Consider the following 21,800-nt stretch of genomic DNA (forward strand, 5'->3'; position numbering starts at 1 on the left):
CTTGAATGGTCTAATATTTTTATGGCTCTTTGATGCAAAGAAGTACTCTTGTGCTCTCCGAATGAATTTACACACATGTTCTCCCATCAAGCCCTTGATAAGGACCAGTCAAGCATCCCTGAGCTCCAACCCTGACGCCGAGTGGCGACGCGGTGTTGCCTATACGCCGGTGGGCATTTACCGTGGCCGCCCCTTCGCAGTTAAGAAATTGCAGAGCTACCGGCAGAGACCCCTGGCTGTTGACAGGGCGATGAAGAAAGAGTTGAAAATGGTAAGGTGACTTGCTGTGTTTTGTGGTCATGTAGTGCGATTATGCCGAACTTTTTTAAAGCATTTATAACAATATTAGTGCATTTCATTGACGGTTTCGTGGTTTTCTGTCGTTCTTGAAGTATAGCAGGGTGCTTCCATCAAAATGATGAAATTAGAAAACATCCTGGTGTCCTATGGATTGCTATGAATGAGTAGTCGTCTGAGTAAGCTTAGACTGTTATCGTATGATAGCAAATTAAAGGGGGTCGGAGATGTGCGGCGGTTAATCTATTGGGTTCCCAAGTCGATTTAAAATCCAGGCGGTGACCGAATTTGTCAATGGCATCCCAATCCCTATCTGGATTGCTGTATGGAGGACACTTTGACATGGATCGGGATTGGTGCTCTGGCTATCGTACTGGCTTCCCACCCAAAGGGCTCGGGTTCAAATCCCGGAGGTGTTGAATATTTTTGAGAGGTATCTCGATCCCTACTTGAGGTGCTTTGTGGAGGGCACTTTGGGTGAGTACGACGTCCGTCGGATGGGTCCTTAAGCTGGGGACCCCTTGACGCCTTTCGTTAAGAGTAGGCTAATGCCGGCGCCGGGTTTCCCTCCACCATTCATCCTTTACTGTCCATCCCCTATGGCGCAAATTACCTCAGCTGTCTTGGGTCGCCTTCCCTAAATACTACTACTATTAGACTTTGAGTGGATTACGCCGTCAGTCGGATGAGACGTTATACTCTGGACTTCTTCTGTTAAGATTAATCGTAGCTTTTGCATATAATACGTTTAAATCAATCAACATTGTGTGCATAACAGTGTAGGTAAGGGGGATAATATTTTGTAGTTAAATAAGCTATTTCTATTGCTATGCAATGGAAAACAGAGGTACAAGAGCCATTATTATTTAATAAATAATGTAAAGATAATTCCAACTCCGTTTTTGGCAAGTGGTTTATGGTTATCTATGATATCTACAGGACGATTAAAATATTATTCATAATACATGTATATCGAATGCCACAAAATTAAATCGACGTAAATGACATTTAATGCTATTTCAATTACCTTGTATTTGATTAATTATTTAACTGTGATTTAACAATAATTTTAACAGCGATATTTCATATAATATTGGGGAAGTAGTAAATAAATAAATGAGTTCTATAGTGGTTTAGTGGCCAACAAAGGTACAATAACTATTATAATTTAAGGAAACAAAGAATATCAAACTACCTTTTAGCAATTAGCTATTTGGAGATTATAATTAAAAGTGATTAATTATTGCTTTATTTTCTTACTTTTTACTCGCCGGATTTGTTGGAGAGATGAGGGACCTTCGTCACGACAACCTGGTCTGCTTCATTGGGGCGTGCACCGAACCACCCAACGTGTGCATTTTGACGGAGTACTGCGCGAGAGGAAGCCTCCGAGTGAGTGAGAGCAGAAATTTACTTTTCAAATTGGTCAGGAATTTGACGAATAAAAAATGAGAGTGCGTCTTCCGTGGCTAAGGTTGGCTGAGTTTATTTTCCAACTCACTACCTACTGTAATAGGGAAGAGTGGTGTAAATATAGCTGACTCACTCATATTTAACTGGCGGAGACATTTCATTCAATATGCTTAATTTATTTCATGTCTCATATTTGATCCTAACCCTGTTTCGATAGTTTTCCATCACTACGGAGAGTACATCTAGGATACCTTAAACTGTCCAAGCCATGATCGTGTTTACAGATTTTTTGTGGATATATTGTAAAAACTCGTTTAATTTGCGTTATGGTAGCATATTTTCCTTGACATTTTGTGATATTATGCCTGCAGTTTATATTAAGGGTATTTAAAAAAATTTATTTGTATGCCTAACCTTCCCAGCAGTCCATCTTATTCAGAAGTTTTCAAATTAAATGGCATATCTGATTAAAGATGTTAAGAAATGATTTGGGAATAATTTGATGTAGAGCGTCGTTTGTACGGTGCGGAGACATAGTCGTTGAGGCAAGATGATAAGTGTGGATTGAAGCTTTTGAAATGTGTCTGTGGAAAAGAATGGAAAAATAAAATTAATGGAAAGGAGAATCCATGAAGCAGTACCAGTCAGGCATGGTGGAAGAGGATAGAGAGTTGTTGGGAGAGGTTCAAATGAGGTAGGAACGGTGTAACAGAGTATTTTCATTGGTGATAGAATGCTGAAGGTTGTGATAGAGGTTAGGACGTTGGGCAAGCGAGATAGGCGAGGAAAAGGATAGGCATGTTGGACGGAAGGAAGGGAGATATAAAGTTTTCGGGATTAAAGAATAGGTTAATAGTGGGTGGAGGATGTCAGGTTTTGTTTTCTTAAATGAAGCTAATAAATGCAGTGATGATCAGTTTAAGTCCATCTTAAACGGTAGATAATAAACGGTAAATAACAACAATACAAATACAGCCATCGATTAACATATTTCTGAATATGAATTTTTTGCATAGCATAAAAGTTTGTGATGACTTTATGGTTAGAAAAAATTACTAGTATCTTGAGCTTGACTTTGTAAGAATTGCTAATAAATGTGGACTCTTTTTGAGTCAGTGTAAAACTTTGTTGAAGAGCAATATCTGTACTCATAGACACAGTTTCCTCACGTTGGATAAAAACCCGTCATTATTCCATAAGCACGATGACAAAGTTGTTACTTAGAGTAAAATACTAATGACTGGATTCATTAGAAGACTTTCATGTAAAGTCTCTTGATGGAAGCTTTTTTCTGTAGCTTTTTATAGTGAATACGTTTGAAAATTCATTCTGGTTAATTCATTACGTAAGGCATAGTGCCCAATGGAATCAGGCTAGGGACAATGGAATGGAAAAGATTGTCATCTAACTGATAGACACCTCCTTTGAGTCGAGTTGGAAATATAACTTCTAATTTATTTGTTCTTCTTTCTTGAGTCATGGTCTTAACATGATATATGAAGTGGTAAGACAGATTAATCGTTTGAATTAGAGGTAAAAACTCGGCTGTCTATTCCCCTTGAGCTCGCTTCACTTTAACTTTGGGAGCATGGGGCATTTCAACACCCTCTCATCTCTTTCGCTCTAACCTCGCACTTGCTAATAGGGTCCCAGCCCTGTCACCACTAAGGGTTTAAGTCGTGGCATCAATAAATACCTTCATAACTATCTATTGTTATATTCATCGTAGAAGCGATTCCAAAAATGCCATGTAGATATCAGATTTTTGTGTATCTCTCAGTAGGACGTGGTTATCCTGAGGGATAGCAAAAGAATATATCAATGCAAGGTCTTTTTTGGTACGGTTATTACTTTTAAGGCCAGAGCAAAGAGCGCTTTGGGAGAGCAGACGACTCATTTTCCATCACTTTCCTAAATGACGAATCTGCTATCTTGGTATCTGTATTTTCTTCTTCATTGTCGAGGTGAAACAATCATAGAACTTGATGAAAGATTACATCATCCTTCCGATTCCAAACTGTTTTTTATCGGGAAACTTCTATGCCAGAATAGGTGCACCAAGGCACATCCAAAGTGATCATATTCTTAGAAGTCCTTATCGATACCATTATTAGATAGCGGGAGTAATGTCAGGGCTATTTTTCACTTTTAATTCAATTTCATTCATCCTACTGTTTGATTAGTTTAATCAATGGATCCATCTATTTTTAAATTCTTTTCTCATCTTTCAGGACATTTTGGAAAACGAGGACCTGAAATTGGACAACATGTTCGTTGCCTCTCTCGTTGGCGACATATTGAGGGTGAGTGGAAAATTTTAATTTTTATATTTCTGTCAAGCGGTACCCAAAATTAGCATGGAATTTTCAATTCACATCAAACAATGTAAGAACATTTCAATTTATTTAGTTATTTTGAATATTTAAACCTGGATCCATCTTGGCTAGTGCATGGAGAATATGTAGGTCATTGAGGCTTATACCCAAGTAAATATAACTAGTAATGTAAGAGGTTTGCTTTCTTAAGCCTTTCAGCAGCTGGCTTCATCGCCAGCTTGATTGACCAATCGCGTGACTCCCTACGCCTTCAAGTAGACTTGTTTACGTAAGATTTTCCTTCCTTCATATATGGCTGTCATTTGTAGTTCACCCATATTTTTTCAACTCCTTAATCAATAATGTTTTAGTCATAGCTATAGCTAGGCGTAGTGAGATGTATTTACGATCGCCGGTATAATTTATTCTAATTTCTAAGGTAAAGTATGCTCAGCGAACGGCATCAATGAATCGTGATTAACTAAATAAATAAATGCATTTATTATATTGTTTTCTACCTCTGTTGCTTATGCATTTTTGGGTATTATGTGCTGTAGACACCTAAAAATGTATTGTTAAGAATACTGTAGTTATCAAATGAATAAAGAGACTAACTTATCAAATAATACTAAGAGCTTACTTTATGCAGTATTAATTCGTTTATTTAAAGAAATGCGTCATATTTTGCAATAATAACTCCTAGAGCGTAAGTTATATACTCCTTGATCTTCGGATCTGATAAATATTAATGCAAGCAGTTTGATCGGAATTTTATATTATTACAATTAAAGTATGTTTTCTACGTAACAATAGCATACAAAATGCGTCTCATTACTTTTAAGAAACTTGAGGGCAAAGAAGGAATGTTGAGTGTAGTAAGAATAAGGGTCAGCTTGAACAAATTTGGTGATCTTTATTATGGCCAAGCGATGCTCCGACTCGCCGTTATAATTGCTGAACCTCAGACTTTGATATCTACCTTGAAAACCAGTAGCCCTAATATTACTGCCTAACCCCCGTTACCTTTTTGTCGGCAGAAAGATGTATTTTGTTGCCCATGGAATAACTAGTCTAACAGTACGTTGGAATGCTCCACCCATTAGTAACTAGGCATGGGAATGGAGTTGTGGACACAAGAGTTAGTTACTAGGTCTGTAGATTAAGCTTTTGGGTGCAGATCTTGAGGGTCTTGGTTAAAATTTGAGTGATGCCTCTTAAAACGCTGCTAAGCCGCCAGCTGCACCGAAGCGATGTGATTTTTTAGGTAGTAAACCCTCATGGGTAACAAAAATCCATGTAACCTGGAACATTATTTATATACTGTTTAGTATCTACGAAGAGAAACATAACGAACTGTGTGGTAACTTCTGCGTTGGTGCCATTTTTATAAAGCGAATATGTCCTTAACTATATAACTCTGTTGAAACTAAAATGAGATTTGAAAAGTAACGTTAATCACCACGTTTAATATTTTTCTTTGATCTCGCTTAGAATTACCATGCCCGTCTTACACAATTCCGGATTTATTAGCAACTTCATTCCCAATTAAATCACTTCAGTTTTTAAACTAAATGCTTCATTGTTTTGCTGGTGCTTAGGTGCGGTCAACCGCCGGGTGTGTGGTACTAATTTCGGATTGGATGAGTTCAAATTTGGCCAATGTGAACGTCGTCAGTATTTTAACTCATAGTGACTGACGGGCACGTAAAATGTGTTTCAAAAGCTAGGATCCCTTATTATTAAGATCCTTTAATTGCTTCCCTTCTCCTTCCCGTCCACGAAACCGGAAGGGATACATCTCTTTCTCAACTCTTGTTTTGCGCGCGTCGTGTTTTCAGTCCTGGCAATGTGCCAATCCATAAATTTGTAGGTAACGACATCTTCATTTCACTGAAACATATGGCTGGATGGTAGAGGCTCAATTTACGCTTGTGTAGCTGTTTCTTGGTGTTTACAATTAAAATGGTACGTGCTTCCACCAAGTTAAAAACCTATTCCAGAGTAGTTGTGAGAGTTTTAAACGAGTTATCCATATTGTAAGAATGAACTTTTACTTGTCATGATTCTTGTTCTCTTTAGTATGTATATTGGGAAATAAAAACTATTTTGGCATCCATGATGTTACCCGAACATGAAGAAATCGGTTCCGCAATTATAAACACATGATTAATTTTTTTATGATTCAACGTTTTTTCACGCATTATTTGTTCGTTTACCATTAGTTTTACAAATTAACTGAATTCGCTAATTCTTTTTCAGAAAATTATGCGATGACCATTACAATTTGATAATTACAGACATTTGCTATTAACAAATTAATGAGATTTTTTGGGGCTCTATTTTAATTTTTCATTATATTCTAATACTTATGTTCTTTTTAGGATGCTGAATACAACTTATAATCATTCAAGTAAAACTATTCACTCCCTTAATTAATATATAAATTAACAAAATTATTAATCGCTTATAATAACTTTTTAATTTATTGTATATTTCGTAAACTATTTGGTATTTCTTGAACGACGGCTAATATACAGATCGAGATCTTTACAGTAAATAAACGCCTGTAAAAATTCTATTAGGGTTTTCCGTGAAATTAAACACTTGTTGATAATTATGTACAGTAATCTAATTTGTAAACAGGTTTAAAGTTGAAAATATGAGTACTCGTAAGTGATTCTATAAGTCTGAATTGTCTTTTAGATGAAACGTATGAACATAATTGAAATAGCTAATTTGGAGATGGAATGAATTTCAATGTAATGGAAAAGAAACATGAAAGCCGAAAATATATTTTACCCAATCGACTAATTTTGTTACTTGAAATGTTTTCTGATTTTTTTAGCCCTCGGTGAAGCCTAAAACGCTACCGGAAAAATTCCTCCGAATAAATTATTCGGATAGCAGTAATACATCTCGCTTTTTCATTTACCAGGGAATGATATTTTTGCACGACTCTCCGATACGGTCCCACGGGTCTCTGAAGCCGTCCAACTGCCTCGTGGACTCGCGATGGGTCCTTAAGATAGCGGATTTTGGCCTCCACGCATTTAAGCGGGAGGCGGATGCCCAACCACTGAAGCACGTTTACGGTAAGCGGCATTTATCATTTATGACCACGATTTACGAAATGCAAGATATAAAAGAGCGCTCGCAGCAGTATACAAAAAGTTGTTTCGTTGGTGGAATTCATTTTGTAACTATGTGAAATGTAATTTTTTTAAAAAGGTCAAAGTTGTTGAGGATGTCAAGCACCTTGCTTTCTTACTGAATTCCTATGGAAAATAAATATTTCTGGCAGTTAATCTCCTTTTACACCTTTTTTCATAAAAATAAGTATGGAAATAATAATTTTTAGTCATAATATGCATGCTTCTGGCTTTAATTTATGAGATCCCATTTTAAGGAAATTTATTTTCAAGATGAATAAACATTGATTACTTTATTGAAACTTGCTAATCAAGTGCTGTTGATTCACTTTTATTACAATTTATTTTTTCATTTTTCATATTTAATTATTATGAAATTGGCATGACACGTTGAAACTTAAATTATAATTGACAACAGCTCAGAAATTAAAATATTAAGCTCTTTACGCTACGCCATTTAATGTTAACTACATATTCAACAGAATGCATCCTCCGCACCGAAAGTCAGAGATCGAATCCGGCAGTGGATAATTTTCATGTGGTATTCCTAACCTTACTTGTACGGCATGTGGAGAGTAATTGAAATGTCTAAAGTGATGATGTTTAACATATCTTAACTTTGTAATGCTTTCGTTGAAGAATAGACTTACTCTGTCCAACCTCCCTCTCAGTATGGTTGGATCCTTCCGATTCTATCAATGTATTTTCCTCACTTGAGCGAAGACTTTCAACGGTTTTTTCGCCACCCGTAATAAAACTACTGTTACCGCGTTCATTCTAAATTTAGACATTGTGAAATACCAAATCATTGACACATTGGCTTTTGTCAGATAAATTGTGTATCTTAAGTAAAATTGAATCACCTCGTATAATTGAATTTCAAATAATAGATATTTATTACCCATTCCATTATTTTAAATATATTATTCTATTTTTCAGATTATATGTCGACATCACAGGATTTTCACTGCTCTATGGGAGAGTCTGGTTCAAAGACGGGGAGTGGCGGGAGCAGGAGGAGGAAGAGGTGCGACAGCTCATCGCAGCAAGTGTCGGATAGTGGCGCCTCCAAAGAGGCAATGGACGAAGCTAGAACTTACATAGAAGGCAAGTTGGCGTTTGGCCTTGCAAGCCCGCCAAAATATCACTCGACGTAAACTCCCCTTCGTTTTTGAATGAGAAAATGCGTTTCGTGCTTTAAAATACATTTTTTTTGTTCTTTACTAGAAATTATACGAGGGATATAAGTTGATAAGTTTTATAAATACTTAATGACATTATGATATCAAATTGCTACAATCCTAATGCAGTTGATAAAAAAAATTTGGAGTAATATGGATTGATTTATGGCATTTGAAATATCATAAGAGTAGATTCCGTTCAATATTATACAGCTACAATGTTTGGAATTAATTCCGTTACGTCTCTCTCTCGATTAAAGTCGACCTCCGCCTTAGAACCCTTTACCGACTAACCGTTAAGGACCATCAAGACCATGTGGAGTGGTTATAATTGAGGAAAAATATTCGACCAATACTAATTGATGCATAAAATTGCCTTACACCATAAAAGGCATACAATAAGAGTAATTACCTTTCCTCTCCTGGAGACTAGACTATTACCACGACATGTGTGTTCTGCAAGTTGCATAGCTTGAACCATCAAGGGTATTTATTCCTGTGAGTTTCTCGATTTGCTATGACACGCACGCTGGTCAGGTGGCATTTAACGTGTGAGAATCGAATGATGTGGTAGCTAGCGCACATTCAGTGTAGGTTTTAGGATCGTTTTCGGGTAACGTTCTTTTCACTGTTATTTCGAGCCCTTCTGAATGTCACATCACTCAATTCCAGTGCAGAACTTCGTCAATTCAATGGGACGTATAACTAGGACCTTAAGTATTTCATCAGCAAATAGACATTGCAATGCCTATCACAACAGCTCAAAACTACACGTATTTGGTATCATTTCTATTACCACTTGAAATATACCCAGAAAAAATGTATAATTATCGAAGCAATACTCATAATTGATTCAACTGTCAGCTGCTAAGAAATGTTACATCCGAAATTCGTGACAATTAACTTAAGGTCCGACTTAATTGAAACAGCAATTTCTATTTATACGTATGCATGTTAGATGTGACACAAAAATTAATTTGGAAATTATCTAGCCAAAAATCCAGCGCCGCTTTCATATATGTCCCACATACAAGGGAAATAAGAGTCTGAACATGCTTTCTTGAACTTTTAAATGTCTCCTGAATGAAGCTATTATCAATTTAAGGTGAGATCATAATATTGCATATAATATTTAAATGACACATATATTATTCCCATAACCCAGTTGAAAGTAGGAGAAAGCATATTTGCCAGTACCCTAATGATTGGCTGAATTGTGCCGTAATTCGATCCCTTTTGATCTTATATAAATGGACAGCGGTCGGAATACGAGAATCTACGAAACATTTATTTGCAAAGTTTCAAGGTACACTCATACATATATATATACACACACATATTATACATATATATACACACACATATTATACATATACATATATATATATATATATATATATATATATATATATATATATATATATATATATATATACATTTATAGGGTCTATGTATGTATGTATCTGTATTATAAGTAGATGAAAAATTATGCTACTCCTACGGGCATTGGAGTTAACATTAGGGCTATTGCATTTAATTGAAAGCAGCCGTAGGAGCTAGTTAACCTATGAAGTACTTCAAGGCTATCCCCTTTGTTGAATAATCGACTATCGGGAAGGTCGTGGATCGTATTGTCATAGTTTTTGTTGCATTCAGTGGAGAAAATATCCTCAACCAACGACATCAAGTAGGCCGTCTGCCATCAGTTACGGTAATGATCTCTCGATTAATTTACAATAGCCCCGAACAATTGTTTTGAAAAATGTTAACTTTTTTACCATGATGTTACGAAGTAAAAGGACATAACAGGACATAAAAGGACAACGTTTAATTATTCATAGCAAAGAAAGAGACAGAATTCGTTATCATAATGCTTTCAGATGCAGTTAATGCTTTGTTTTAAGTTTCCAATTTTTAGTTCTATATAAACATGGATTATGGCTTACCTTTGTGGAATATTTCTATTGTAGGAAGAGTCGATCACTTTTTAATACTCCTTACATTCATGTTATGTTGGCCATGGTTTCCATTGGTAATTTTCATTATCAAAGTACATAAATCTGGTGTTCATCCCTACGTTATCTTGTCTGTCAGAGGGAATTAAGGTGAAGGAAGGGAGGATGACGGGAAATGCGCGGGTGGGTGGCTAATAGAGGAAGAGGGGAGGATGGAAAATGATTTTCATACAATTTCAAACTCGTCCCTTGTCCGTGACTCATTCCCACTCTTATGTAGGGAAACAGGAAATAAATGGAAATGAACTGTAAATATATCCTCATTCAACAGTTGGTCATTTTGCCATTTATCAATGCCAAACATTTCCACAAAATCTAATTTATATTCTATAAATTCTTAGTGTAATATACTTACATTTAAATAAATGCTTTAAAAAATCAGATGACGCGTCACCATTTTCAAAACACTTTTTATTTCCTTTTGGTCTTGTGTTCCAATTTCGACCAATTTGACCAATATTGCCCAAAACACAAGCGTTGCAATTGAAAGTATATACACGCACTTATACAAATTACAAAAATTATCTTTGCTATTAATCAACTTCTTCCTTACTGTCGCGATATTTTTACAGGAAATTTTGATTTTGCTCTTGGGCTTAATTTTGAGTAACCAAACCTTGAACTTACCCATATTTGGTAGTTTACACCAAGGGGTTGGCGCTTCGGCATAAGCAGCTGAAATTGATGCCACTGGATTAATTGTCTATTGTTCTAACTTGCGATCTAATATTGTACAAATCAAAACGTCACCGTAATGCTATTTAATTCTAATTATAAACCGGAGGGGTGCATGGGGAGTTTACTATGTGTATCTGAAATGTATCGTCACACTTTTTGGACCTCACGAAAGTTTTCAGTGTTTGTGTATCATATTTTTGTGGCATAGTGTGCGAGCACGAAGCTTGCAACCCAGCTTCAATGATTTGTGATAGTCCCATAATTCTCTCAATATTAATTTTTTCCATGACATTAAAGGGCAGCGATAAAAAATTCATTATCCTTCTTGAAAATGAATGCATGGATAATACGAGCGCGTTGATAAGATCCATAAACCATGATCCATGGTGCTTCGTCGTTCTATATGTGAAATATGAGCATTTAGGATACTGGGTGTTTCTTTTGCCTTCACCTTCTGTGAGTTCAAAAGTTTTTCGCAGTTCTCAAATATGGTCCCCAGAAAATAATACATAAAATACTTTGATCTTTAATGGAACAGATTTATTGTTATATGTGGGGCCCTTGTTTCAAATCCTTAAGCCTGCGTACATATTCTTGTAATTTGTTCACATGGAATCTGCTGTGTTGCAATAAATGCTGCAGTATATGATACTTATTACTTGCGCACATTACACAATATTAAAAAAATGTATATTCCATGTATACTGTTTTAAGAGGATTTTTAAATATAAGGGTATTTTTGATAAACAATCTCCAGGAAGCTACTAATAAATATACATTTTCTTATTCCAATGGTGAATTTGATCTTGGGCTATTGCTTACAGAGTGGGTACTATTTCTGGTTAAAAAAGCTCCTTAACTTTCACTTGTTAGTAAATTCCTTAGTAAAGTTAGATTTTTACAAAATTATTTGAAAATAATAAGAATCATCATTATTTTATCCTCAATTTAGTATGAAGTTTAAGACTATATAAATCTAAAGTAGACAGAAGTTTTGGATAATGGATCTCCACGGCAAAATTAGAAACGTGAACTTTTCAATTGATCCAGCTGATTCGAATATCTTTGTAATTTAAACTTTTTTTGCATTTTGCTTGCACAAACAAATATCTATTTCATAATAAAGTAATCCACACCATTAAACTTGTACTCTTGCCTCTGAGAAGAATGTTTTTCCTAAACTGGTTATTATTACAAACGCTAATATTATTGTAATAAATGTTATCTGCTAAGCTGAACGCTAAATTTTTTATTATAAATCTAGAATCAAATTTCTTCAAACTAACGGAGATAATTAATTTTTTTTCCGAACAATAGGTCTCGTTTACAGAGCCCCGGAGTTGCTGAGGGCGGCAATAAGCTCTTACTGTATCCTTCCCCCGTCACCCACCTCTGAAGAAGGGCTCACCTGGGGGCAGGCCCTGGCTAAGGCACTCCCCTTGGACCCCGTGCCTTTGTCCGCAGCGATGGCGTCTGCGTGGAACTCCCGTCCTGATTTGTGGCCTGGCACGCAACGCGGCGATGCGTATTCCTTCGGCCTCATAGTGTACGAGTTGCATGCGAGGCAGGGTCCGTTTGGGATCAACGCTTTGCCTGGCTTCCAACAGTCGGATATACTTAAACGGGTGATGGGAGGATCAAAAGGAGAACATGACAGTCCGCTCAGGTAATTTGGAATGTTGTCATTTAATTTTTTGACCCCGGTCGTTATTTTCCCATTCACATGTCTTATTTGATTACGGAGATTTTCCACTCTGATTGGTAAAATGAGAGCGATTCTTCTAAGGTTTGTTTTATAACTATGTACTTCAGAAGGATTTTAATAATTAATTACGGAATAGTTTTTCCTTCGTTGTTTAATTTTTTAAAAATTTCGCAAATATGGCAGTCCAAAAGTTAAGAATGTTTTCTTCCCCTCTGGACCACCAATCAATTGGGAAAGTCCAGGTCTCCTTTTCTCCCCAGGGTCTTCTCTTGAGCACATTTTCCCAACATGCTAGACGACTGATGAAAATATTACTGCGGCTAATGGATCTTATTTTTAGCATATTTATTCTGAAAATTACTTACGTTTAACATTTAAATCGGGAGAAAACTGAATAGCTATTTTCCTTACCTGTTAAACCCTATCTGTTCTCTCTGATTCAAACTGTAGAAAGAAAGAAGAAATTCTCGTGGATTAACAGTATACCATCTCACGAAAATAAAATTGTTTCACTATTATCATTACTGTTAACACCTAAGAGTCACTGAAAAGGATAATTGGGTTTTAGAAACATACAATAATAGATATTATATTATTGGCAGTAAATATATAAAAACACGCAACAAATAAAAAGAGAAGTGAGGGCGGAAATTTGTGCGATAAGAGCTTCAATTGGAATAAAAAATGAAGGTTGATGATATTTTAATTGAGGATAATTAAATGGGAAGAGTAGAATGGCAATAGGGCGTTCTTAAAAATGGATAACGAAAAATTCTGAGGAAAATAGATGGGTAGATATATACGAAAATTGTTAAGATGAAAATAATTATGGAAGGGGTCAAAAAGTGATGGAAGAGAGAAATAAATGTATGATAAAATGTAAACATGGAGTTAGAAGGGAAAAACGTACAAAGACTTTTATTACCATGGAGAAAAAAATTATAGGGAAAGGAAACTTAATAAAAACAGTTCTGTTATTGGAATGGAAACAATGAGTCATTGGGATGAAAAAATGGACGCGCTATACAATAAGAAAATAATTCAAGTTACACTATACAAAACGTTGCTAGCTGATGGATGGAAGCAGCTACCAGGAAATATATTTACAGGATTTAGAAATATTGTCAGGAGACCATGCCGATTGCAGAGGACATGACAGAAAAGAATTCATCGAACTGAAAGAGATTTAGGAAACTTGAGAATACACTTTGAATGGTAATGGTATAAACGCTTGGATTTTGTTGGAATTCAAACTAGATGAGGGTAGCTTGTATAACATTATTTTACATAGTAAGCAGAGAAACAAATTAGAAAATTATGCCAAAAATCACGGTTGGAATGATAAATATCCCTGCATGATTATTCAATAGCTAAAAATAAATGCTAGATAACTTTTTGGCCATGCAGTACCATTTATATGGAAGGGATTTATTAAGAGAGTTTCGTCGGGGCAACTTGAATCCCACCTCGGATAAAGGTAAAGCGATAGAAGGTGGAAATTGATAAATAAGGTCTCCTCTTTAACCAGAAGAAAACTATTACTGCGAGACCTAAGTATAAGCTAAAATAACGAATCTTAAGGGTTACTTTGGTTAGCATCAGTTTTGGCTGGAAAGAAGATTGGAAAGCCCTCTTTGTGGAGAAAACATCGACAAAAAGGAATTAAGGCGAAAGCCAGAATGTGTTTTTTCATTTCTTGGCTTTCAAGAAGACGTTTGAAGGATTATTGCAACAAAACAACGATAAAAATATAGGTAAATGCATTTAATGGATAGACTGAATAAAAAAACCCTGCTGAACTCAGACAGCAGAAGTAAAGGAGTGAGGATTAGAATGAATAGCTATCGCAAGAACTTGTTAATTCACAGTCCCAGGGATCTTTAAGAAACCCAAGGACCAGGATTAATAATTGAAGAAGGGTGAGATTTTTTTGAGTCGATCAAATTTTTGGATGATAAATATTTAGTTGATAGTTTAGTTAAGTGATTTAACAAGTTAAAAAGTCAGCCTAATATGGGTTAACGATTAAATAAGGTAGTTTTGTGGATGATAAATACCTAACCATCTATTTATCCTAGAACAACAGCTATTTTACATACATGCAGAGAATCAAGTTGAGTATTAATCATAAAAAGCGAAAGTAACGATAATCTCAACAAATTTGAAGGATAAGGTCAGTAAACATAAATATGGAGAGCACATATAATGCGGGGAAATTATTTATAAAAGAGTGAACATTATATTGACGCCCTATAGGAAATATATGCATAAGTCCCGATCAACGACACTGTTCCAATCCGCCGTTTGAAATGTAGGAGGAAAATGAGCTTATTGGGATACAAATAATGAAAAAGGATATAATATCTTGGAGTGATCTATGGAAGGAGTGATAGAACTTACATTCAAAGGAAAATATAAGTAAACTTTATGAAATAAATTTGCCAAAAAAAAACTAAAAAATCTCATTTCCAGAAGGATCTTCAGTAAAAATACCAATGCATCTTTCCACTCAATTTTATTCGATGCAACTAGTTTTGGCGCATCGGCGTCATCCTCAGGTGGAAAAAATATTGTTTTTTTTACTGAAGTGACAACGGATTTCCACAAAGTTAATCCTGAAAACATCAAATATATCCAGAAGGATCTATTTTGGGCTGGAACGAGTTATTTGGAAAGCTAATGGGGCCCAATTTTATACAGTTGAAGACATTGAAGGCATGTTGTCAATGGGCCCAAACCCACTAGTGGTAACCTCCCTCCCAGCAATCGTTTACTGTCTACGGGGTGTGCGGAGGTTTGTAGTGGAGGAGAGTCACGGCTGATCGAGGTGTGATTAAGGGATTAGTGCCAATTTGGGCTTAGGGTGTATGATATCAGTTTCATAGGGATATTCCCATAGGGAAGTTAGGAGGGGAATGGCGGATGATCCGAGGGAAAAGTGAAAGGATTGTGTTAAGCAAAGAATGATGTGGATGTTCATTTTATTTTTTTATCAATGTATACCTGATACCATATTTTACAAGATGCCACCAGACCACTATCTACCCACACTTAACTGGGATCAATCATTGCCATCATCAGCATCTCAATCGTAAATATTGATAAACTGCAACCTTCCATTTTTTCTATTCATTTTTAATTATCTCACCCCTTGATAGCTTCTATATTTTACGTCCTTCTTAATCCATCATTTGTGTTTGTCTTTAGGTCTTCCGGTATTTTCTCTTCAATTTTCTATTCTAGTTTATCTCTAACTAATCCATTGTATCTCAAGGTGCGTCCAATCCATCTAGTTCCTCTCGACCATAGAGTTATCCAAATGGTCCATTTATCTCCTAATCTCATTTATACTTCCTCGTTTCTCACTTTGTCCATTTGACCTCCCGTATTCTCCCCTACCATCATATTTCAAGGCTTATATTCTTCTATACGCTGGCCCAATTTCCCATTTTCCATGTCTCTGATCCGAGGAATGTCATACTGCATAAGAACGTTTTGACGACCTGCTTCCTTGTTTTGTTTGAAATCTTAGAAAGTTCCTTAAACATAATAGTTGCATTCTCTTCATGAATGATCTCTAAGTTTGAACTATCCTTTACTGGATGTCGGTCCAACTTCTTTCATCCCAAGTTAATCTGCTACCAAGGTAGATTAAGGATCCTACTTGCTCTAGTTTCACTCCTTGAATTGTGATATCTGCCTTCATCTCCTCTCTTCCACTCACAAGAGTTTTGGGATTCCTCTTTTTGATGCTCATATTATATTATCGGAGAACTTGTTCCATAGTATTTAGAGTTGTTCGCAGTTCTCGTGTTCATGCTACTACTGCGAAATCTTCTGCGAACCGGAGCATATTTACAGTATTCATCATTCAACTGTATTCGTCATTCAACTTGACTCATTTGATGCCCAAATATTGTGCTTCTTATATTTTCTATTTTGGATATAAGTTTAATAGTGCTTACGCGGGGGTTGCAATTTTGTCCAAAATACTTATCCTTTATTTATTTTGGCTTCTATTTCTCATTTCAAGGGTTGTTACATGATACTTTTGAAGGTGATAGAAAATTATTCTGTCGTTGTAGTTCATTCCGAGTGCTTCTAATATGTCGAACATCTTGTGCCATTCGAATTTTTCGAAGCCCTTATCCAAGTTCACGAATGCAACACATAATGGTTTGTTTAATTGTAACATTTTGTCGGCCAGTACCCTCATAGTAAGTATTGCCTCTTTTGCTCTTCAGTTTATCCTGAGTTAGCATTGGTTTTCCGTGAGACTTTCTCCCTCCTTTCCTTCTAGTTCTACGGCATATCATCCGAGTAAATTTTTCCGGTGGGGGAGACATTAGCCTCTATCTTCTGTGTCTTCGCATTTTCTCTTCTTGGTTTCTTCAGTATTGCAACCATCGCATTCTTCTCAGAGCCTCTAGTAGTTTTAGCCTGTAGTGAACATCTTCATTAACCCAAAGAGTGCATCTATGGTTTTGACACCCAATGCGTTGATTTTTACAGTGTCAACTCCCGGTGTCTTATAATTTATACTTATACGTTTTTCATGACTCTGTCGAATTGGCATACTCAGTATCTCTACTATTCGTTAATCTCCTTCTTTCTTCCTTTTCTTCGATTAATTCACACTCAAGTGGTTTCGCCCGCTGATATACTATATTGGGTTTTTCAATGTACTCCTTCCATCTCTTCCCGATACCTCCTCTATTCTTCATCTTCTATTATTATCATTCCATTAGCATCTCGGAACCTGAGGCGTTTTGTTTTTCTCTCTCATTGATTGTTCCTTCACCAGCTTATTGGCCGTTTTACTGTTTCCTTTCTTTATGTTGCAGTTTATTTTCACGCCATAGCTTTCTATTTTCACGCCATTGGCCTTCTTGCAGTCTCGTATGACATGGTTCCGCAGCATCTTATGTAGGGTTTCCTAAGTTTCATTTCTTATATTCTTCCATTTTATTACTGCCTCTAAGAGGTCTCTTTTTGAGTTGCTACTCAAATATTTAGCTTTGCTTTAGAATCCAGCATATTTGGTGTTACTTCTGGGCTCCTGTTTAACTTTCTCCGTCTTTATCATCTATATTGCAGTCGATTTTTGTTACGTAATTCTATCAGTCATTCTCCCGCGGCGTTTCATTTTCCCGAAGTTGCTTTCCTCTCGGTCCTCTCCAACCGCAGCGCTCCATTTCCCATCAAGATTACGTTTTCCTTCCATTTTACCGCGAATAGAACGTCCGCCAGTCGTTTGTACACACATCTTCTACATCTTTTCCTGTATTTCATTCCTCCTTGAGTATGATACCAAATCCTGTAATATTATGCTCGTCTCCTAGTAATAAATAAATAGATACCGAGATTAGTTTCCAATGCACTTAAATTCATCATTAATAGCAATATTTTGACAGTATATTTTCACTAATATGAAGGCTTTGGCGGAGCAGAAAAATAATTTTGTATTTCAGCCCTTCTATCAAAAATGAGGCATAATTAGTGTATATGTGTTGAGGAAATTTCTAAATAATTTAATTAAGGGCTTAAACATTTTAAGACATCTATGAAATCAATTTAATGAGTCCAGCCTTGTTTCAAACAATCTGTGGAACTTGATGAATATCATTGTTTGAGGCTCTGCTTTTTGAAAATTTATGATCACTGAAAAAATAAACTTGTAATTTTTTAACACAAAAAACTTCAATATATTACTACCGGTTTCGAAGCATAGGCGACATCACCCGGTATAAAATCTCATGCATGGCTAGGATATATATATATATATATATATATATATATACTCTTACTAGGAGGGGAGGTGGGCTATGGAAGGGATTTCATGATTGAAAATGGGTGGGGGGAAGGGGCAAGAATCGGTTCGGAGGCGGCCGCGTGGAGGAGGAAGGGGCGTGGGTTGGTACAATGAGGTGGCTGACGAGAGAGGGGAAGAGACAATGTGTAGGAATAAAAGGAATATAAACAGGGGGGGGGAACAAAGAGTTTGCGAATATACTACGTTGATGGACGATAAAACTTCCAAAAAAAGATATTTCGGAGATTTCGCTTGTGTTCCTCGGCGCATAGCTAGAATAATATTCTTGTTTGACCTATATAGACTGCGCTGGAATCTTTACATTTAAGTTTGTAAATGCCACTTTTTTCCATGTTTTCCATTTTTGCTTTGGTCCTATTCAAAAATGTTCGCAGGTTGCTTCTGTTGCTGTATGCAATCCTAAATTTGTCTTTCGGGAATAGGTTGGCTATTTTTTTCAGAGCTGTGTCCGTAATATAGAAGTTTACAAAAGCGACATTTTCCTTCCTCAATACCTCGGGATATATAGTATGAATATATTAAATTCCTTGCTCTGATGGAGCGTTTCTTTCTAAGCATTTTTACAATTAAGTCCTGCCCTTTTTCCACTACAACTATTTTAATTATGTTAAGCTCTCTGATAAAGTAAAATGAAAACTCCTGTAGCCGTAATAAGTCAGCACTACTTGCCTCACACAATGAAAACAAATTTTTTTGTTGCGATGATTTGTGAGAAAAGATTTCCACGACAGTGACCAACCACAACCTCTCAACCAGAACACCTTTCTGCAGTAATTTGCGGGAATATTACTTCCTCGCCAGTAACCTATCAGAGAACCAAACACTCAAACCCAATTAGAATCATTAACAGGTTTTATGAGATTCAGTTAAGGATACCTGGGTTTATGAACAGATATACACTATCCGTGACTGGTTACGGGAATAAATTCCGCGGCAGGGACAATCACAGAGCTGACACACTCACAAGCACCCAATAAAACAATCACTCACAGATTCAAAAAGGGCCCAAATACTATGAGAATATAATCCAAATTGAGCCCAGTTAGCAAAAATAGGGACAGATGAAAGCGTGCGTCGTGAGTTAGGAAATGAGCACACATTCAATATATACCCTAAGCTTTGGGTACGGAATTTATTCCCGTGAACAGTCACGGTTAGTGTATATCTGTTCATAAACCAAGGTATCCTTGACTGAATGCTTTAAACCTGTGAATGGTCCCAATTGTGTTTGAGTGTTTGGGTCTGTGATTGATCACTGGCGTGCAAGTAACATTCCCGCAAACTACTGCCTAAGGGTGTTCTGGTTTAGAGGTTGTGGTTGGTCACTGTTAAAGAATATTTTTTCCCGCAAACCGTCACAATAAAAAATTTTGTTTTCATTGCGAGACGAGTGGTGCAAACCTATTACGGCTATAGGAGTTTTCATTTTATTTTATTTGTATACGAGGCCGCAGAGCTCAAGTACTTAATTTTCAAGTTCTCTGGAAAAAATACATTTTGAGAAAGGAATATTTACTAAGTTTTTTAATTCAGTAGTGTGTAGAACTTGACTTTGTATGTATTTCTAACGTCTTATACAAATATATCACGATATACTAAAGGAAAATTTTATTCACCATTGTTCTTAATATTTTGCTAGGAATGTAACTTACCTACATTTATTCTCATTTTACAACTTAATATAATGATGGCGCTAGTGCCTTATTCTCTCTTCTCGCTTGTTAAAGTCTCCTATCACCCACTCATTAAGATCTCCCCTCGCGTAGTCTTTAAAGCACATGGTGAATTGTTTCTCTGGAAGCAAACCTATTTTCCTTCTTATTGAAACATATTTAGTATCCTATTCTTCCATACAGCTGAAATTTTAAACGGATATCAGTCCTCTTGAGGAATAGTGCTGTTTTCTGGACTATTTCTTACTTTCGATACTGCCAGAGTTCTTAGGATGCGTTTTATGATTCCACTTAGATTTCCGTTTACGTAGTTTCACGAATAATCCCCAAGTTTACACAACACCAATTTTGTTGCAACAATATTGCAATAACATAGGTTAGGCTCGTGTCTGTTATCAATTCGTTATCAGACGAACGCCCTACCCATGAGTCTAATCCGACTGGGAAAATATAATACTTGAAGACTTTGATTTTCTACCCGCTTTCTTCCGGGAGCTTCGAGATGTTTGTTAGCCTTATATTTCACCTTATTTTACTTTCTAATTCCTTTCGCTGGCAGTCGAAGAGGAATAGTATACATAGGGCATCGCAATGTTTTTAAAAATGAGTGATTGAGCTGAATTTTCCATTGTGCCGTTTTCCTTCTGCATATTTCACTATCCGTATGATCATTGTTATGCATAAAGTATTCAATAAATGCAAATTTGGTTAGTTTCATTATTTCTGCTTGGCTCGTATTGACTTTTATCGGTAGCTGCTCTGTCACATCCCATCTTCTACGAAGGACTTACATCTGAGTAAGCTTTCTTTTTCCTTAAATGACCAAAAATTTGTCATTTTAAAAGTGTCATCGTTTACGTGTACGTTTTTGCAGCTATTTAGACGGTAATAGACATTATTCACTTTGGTTCTTTACCATCCTTCCATTTTTCGGCATTTCCACAGCTTCCAATCGGCCTAGAATTTTCTCAAAGGAGAAGAAAAATGACTTCGCTTCAAAGATACACACCTAGAGATTATACTAGTATTTTCCAGATATTTATAATTATGTCATTTCCTTAATTTATTTTCAACATTTTTATGAGAGAATTCAGTTCTCACAATCTGCTTCTCATTTCTTTTTCATCTTTTGGTTGACGCTGTGTCTGCTTGCAAATAGTGATCCTGACTCATTTCTCCATTCATTTCATTGTTTACTTTTGTAATCAGCTTAACAAATTCCTCCTTTCTTGCTACAAGGCATTGTCATAATTTTCTATTTGCTAATAATCGTATGACTCTCCTTCGTAATATAACCACATCGTCTGCAAAGAATAAATTATAGCATCTTTCTCCTTTATCTGCACACAAATTTTGGCCCCATACTTGATTAAGTAGGTTGACTTCTAGCCATGCAGATTAAATATGTATGTATTATGTATCACATTTGTCTAATTAAACATTACTTTGCTAACGCTAGCCATTTTGATAATTGATATATTATAGGTCGTAATGGAGTAAAAAATTACGCTAACCTTCACTGAATCGGTATCTTTGTAATT

The 21,800-nt window shown here is 36.1% G+C and overlaps 1 protein-coding gene across 1 annotated transcript in view; it reads left to right on the plus strand.

The window, feature by feature from the left end:
• LOC139686095 (guanylate cyclase 32E) overlaps positions 1–21,800 on the plus strand; it is a 70,929-nt gene that overhangs the window by 39,189 nt on the left and 9,940 nt on the right. The window contains exons 12-17 of the mRNA XM_071583298.1: positions 92–271; positions 1,585–1,689; positions 3,942–4,013; positions 6,961–7,117; positions 12,366–12,411; positions 12,544–12,714. Coding sequence (XP_071439399.1) covers positions 92–271; positions 1,585–1,689; positions 3,942–4,013; positions 6,961–7,117; positions 12,366–12,411; positions 12,544–12,714 — 731 coding nt within the window. The remainder of the gene's footprint in view (positions 1–91; positions 272–1,584; positions 1,690–3,941; positions 4,014–6,960; positions 7,118–12,365; positions 12,412–12,543; positions 12,715–21,800) is intronic.

This window comes from Hetaerina americana, unplaced genomic scaffold (assembly GCF_022747635.1).
Source record: "Hetaerina americana unplaced genomic scaffold, ioHetAmer1.1.p SCAF_1, whole genome shotgun sequence".
Taxonomy (NCBI): Eukaryota; Metazoa; Arthropoda; class Insecta; order Odonata; family Calopterygidae; genus Hetaerina; species Hetaerina americana.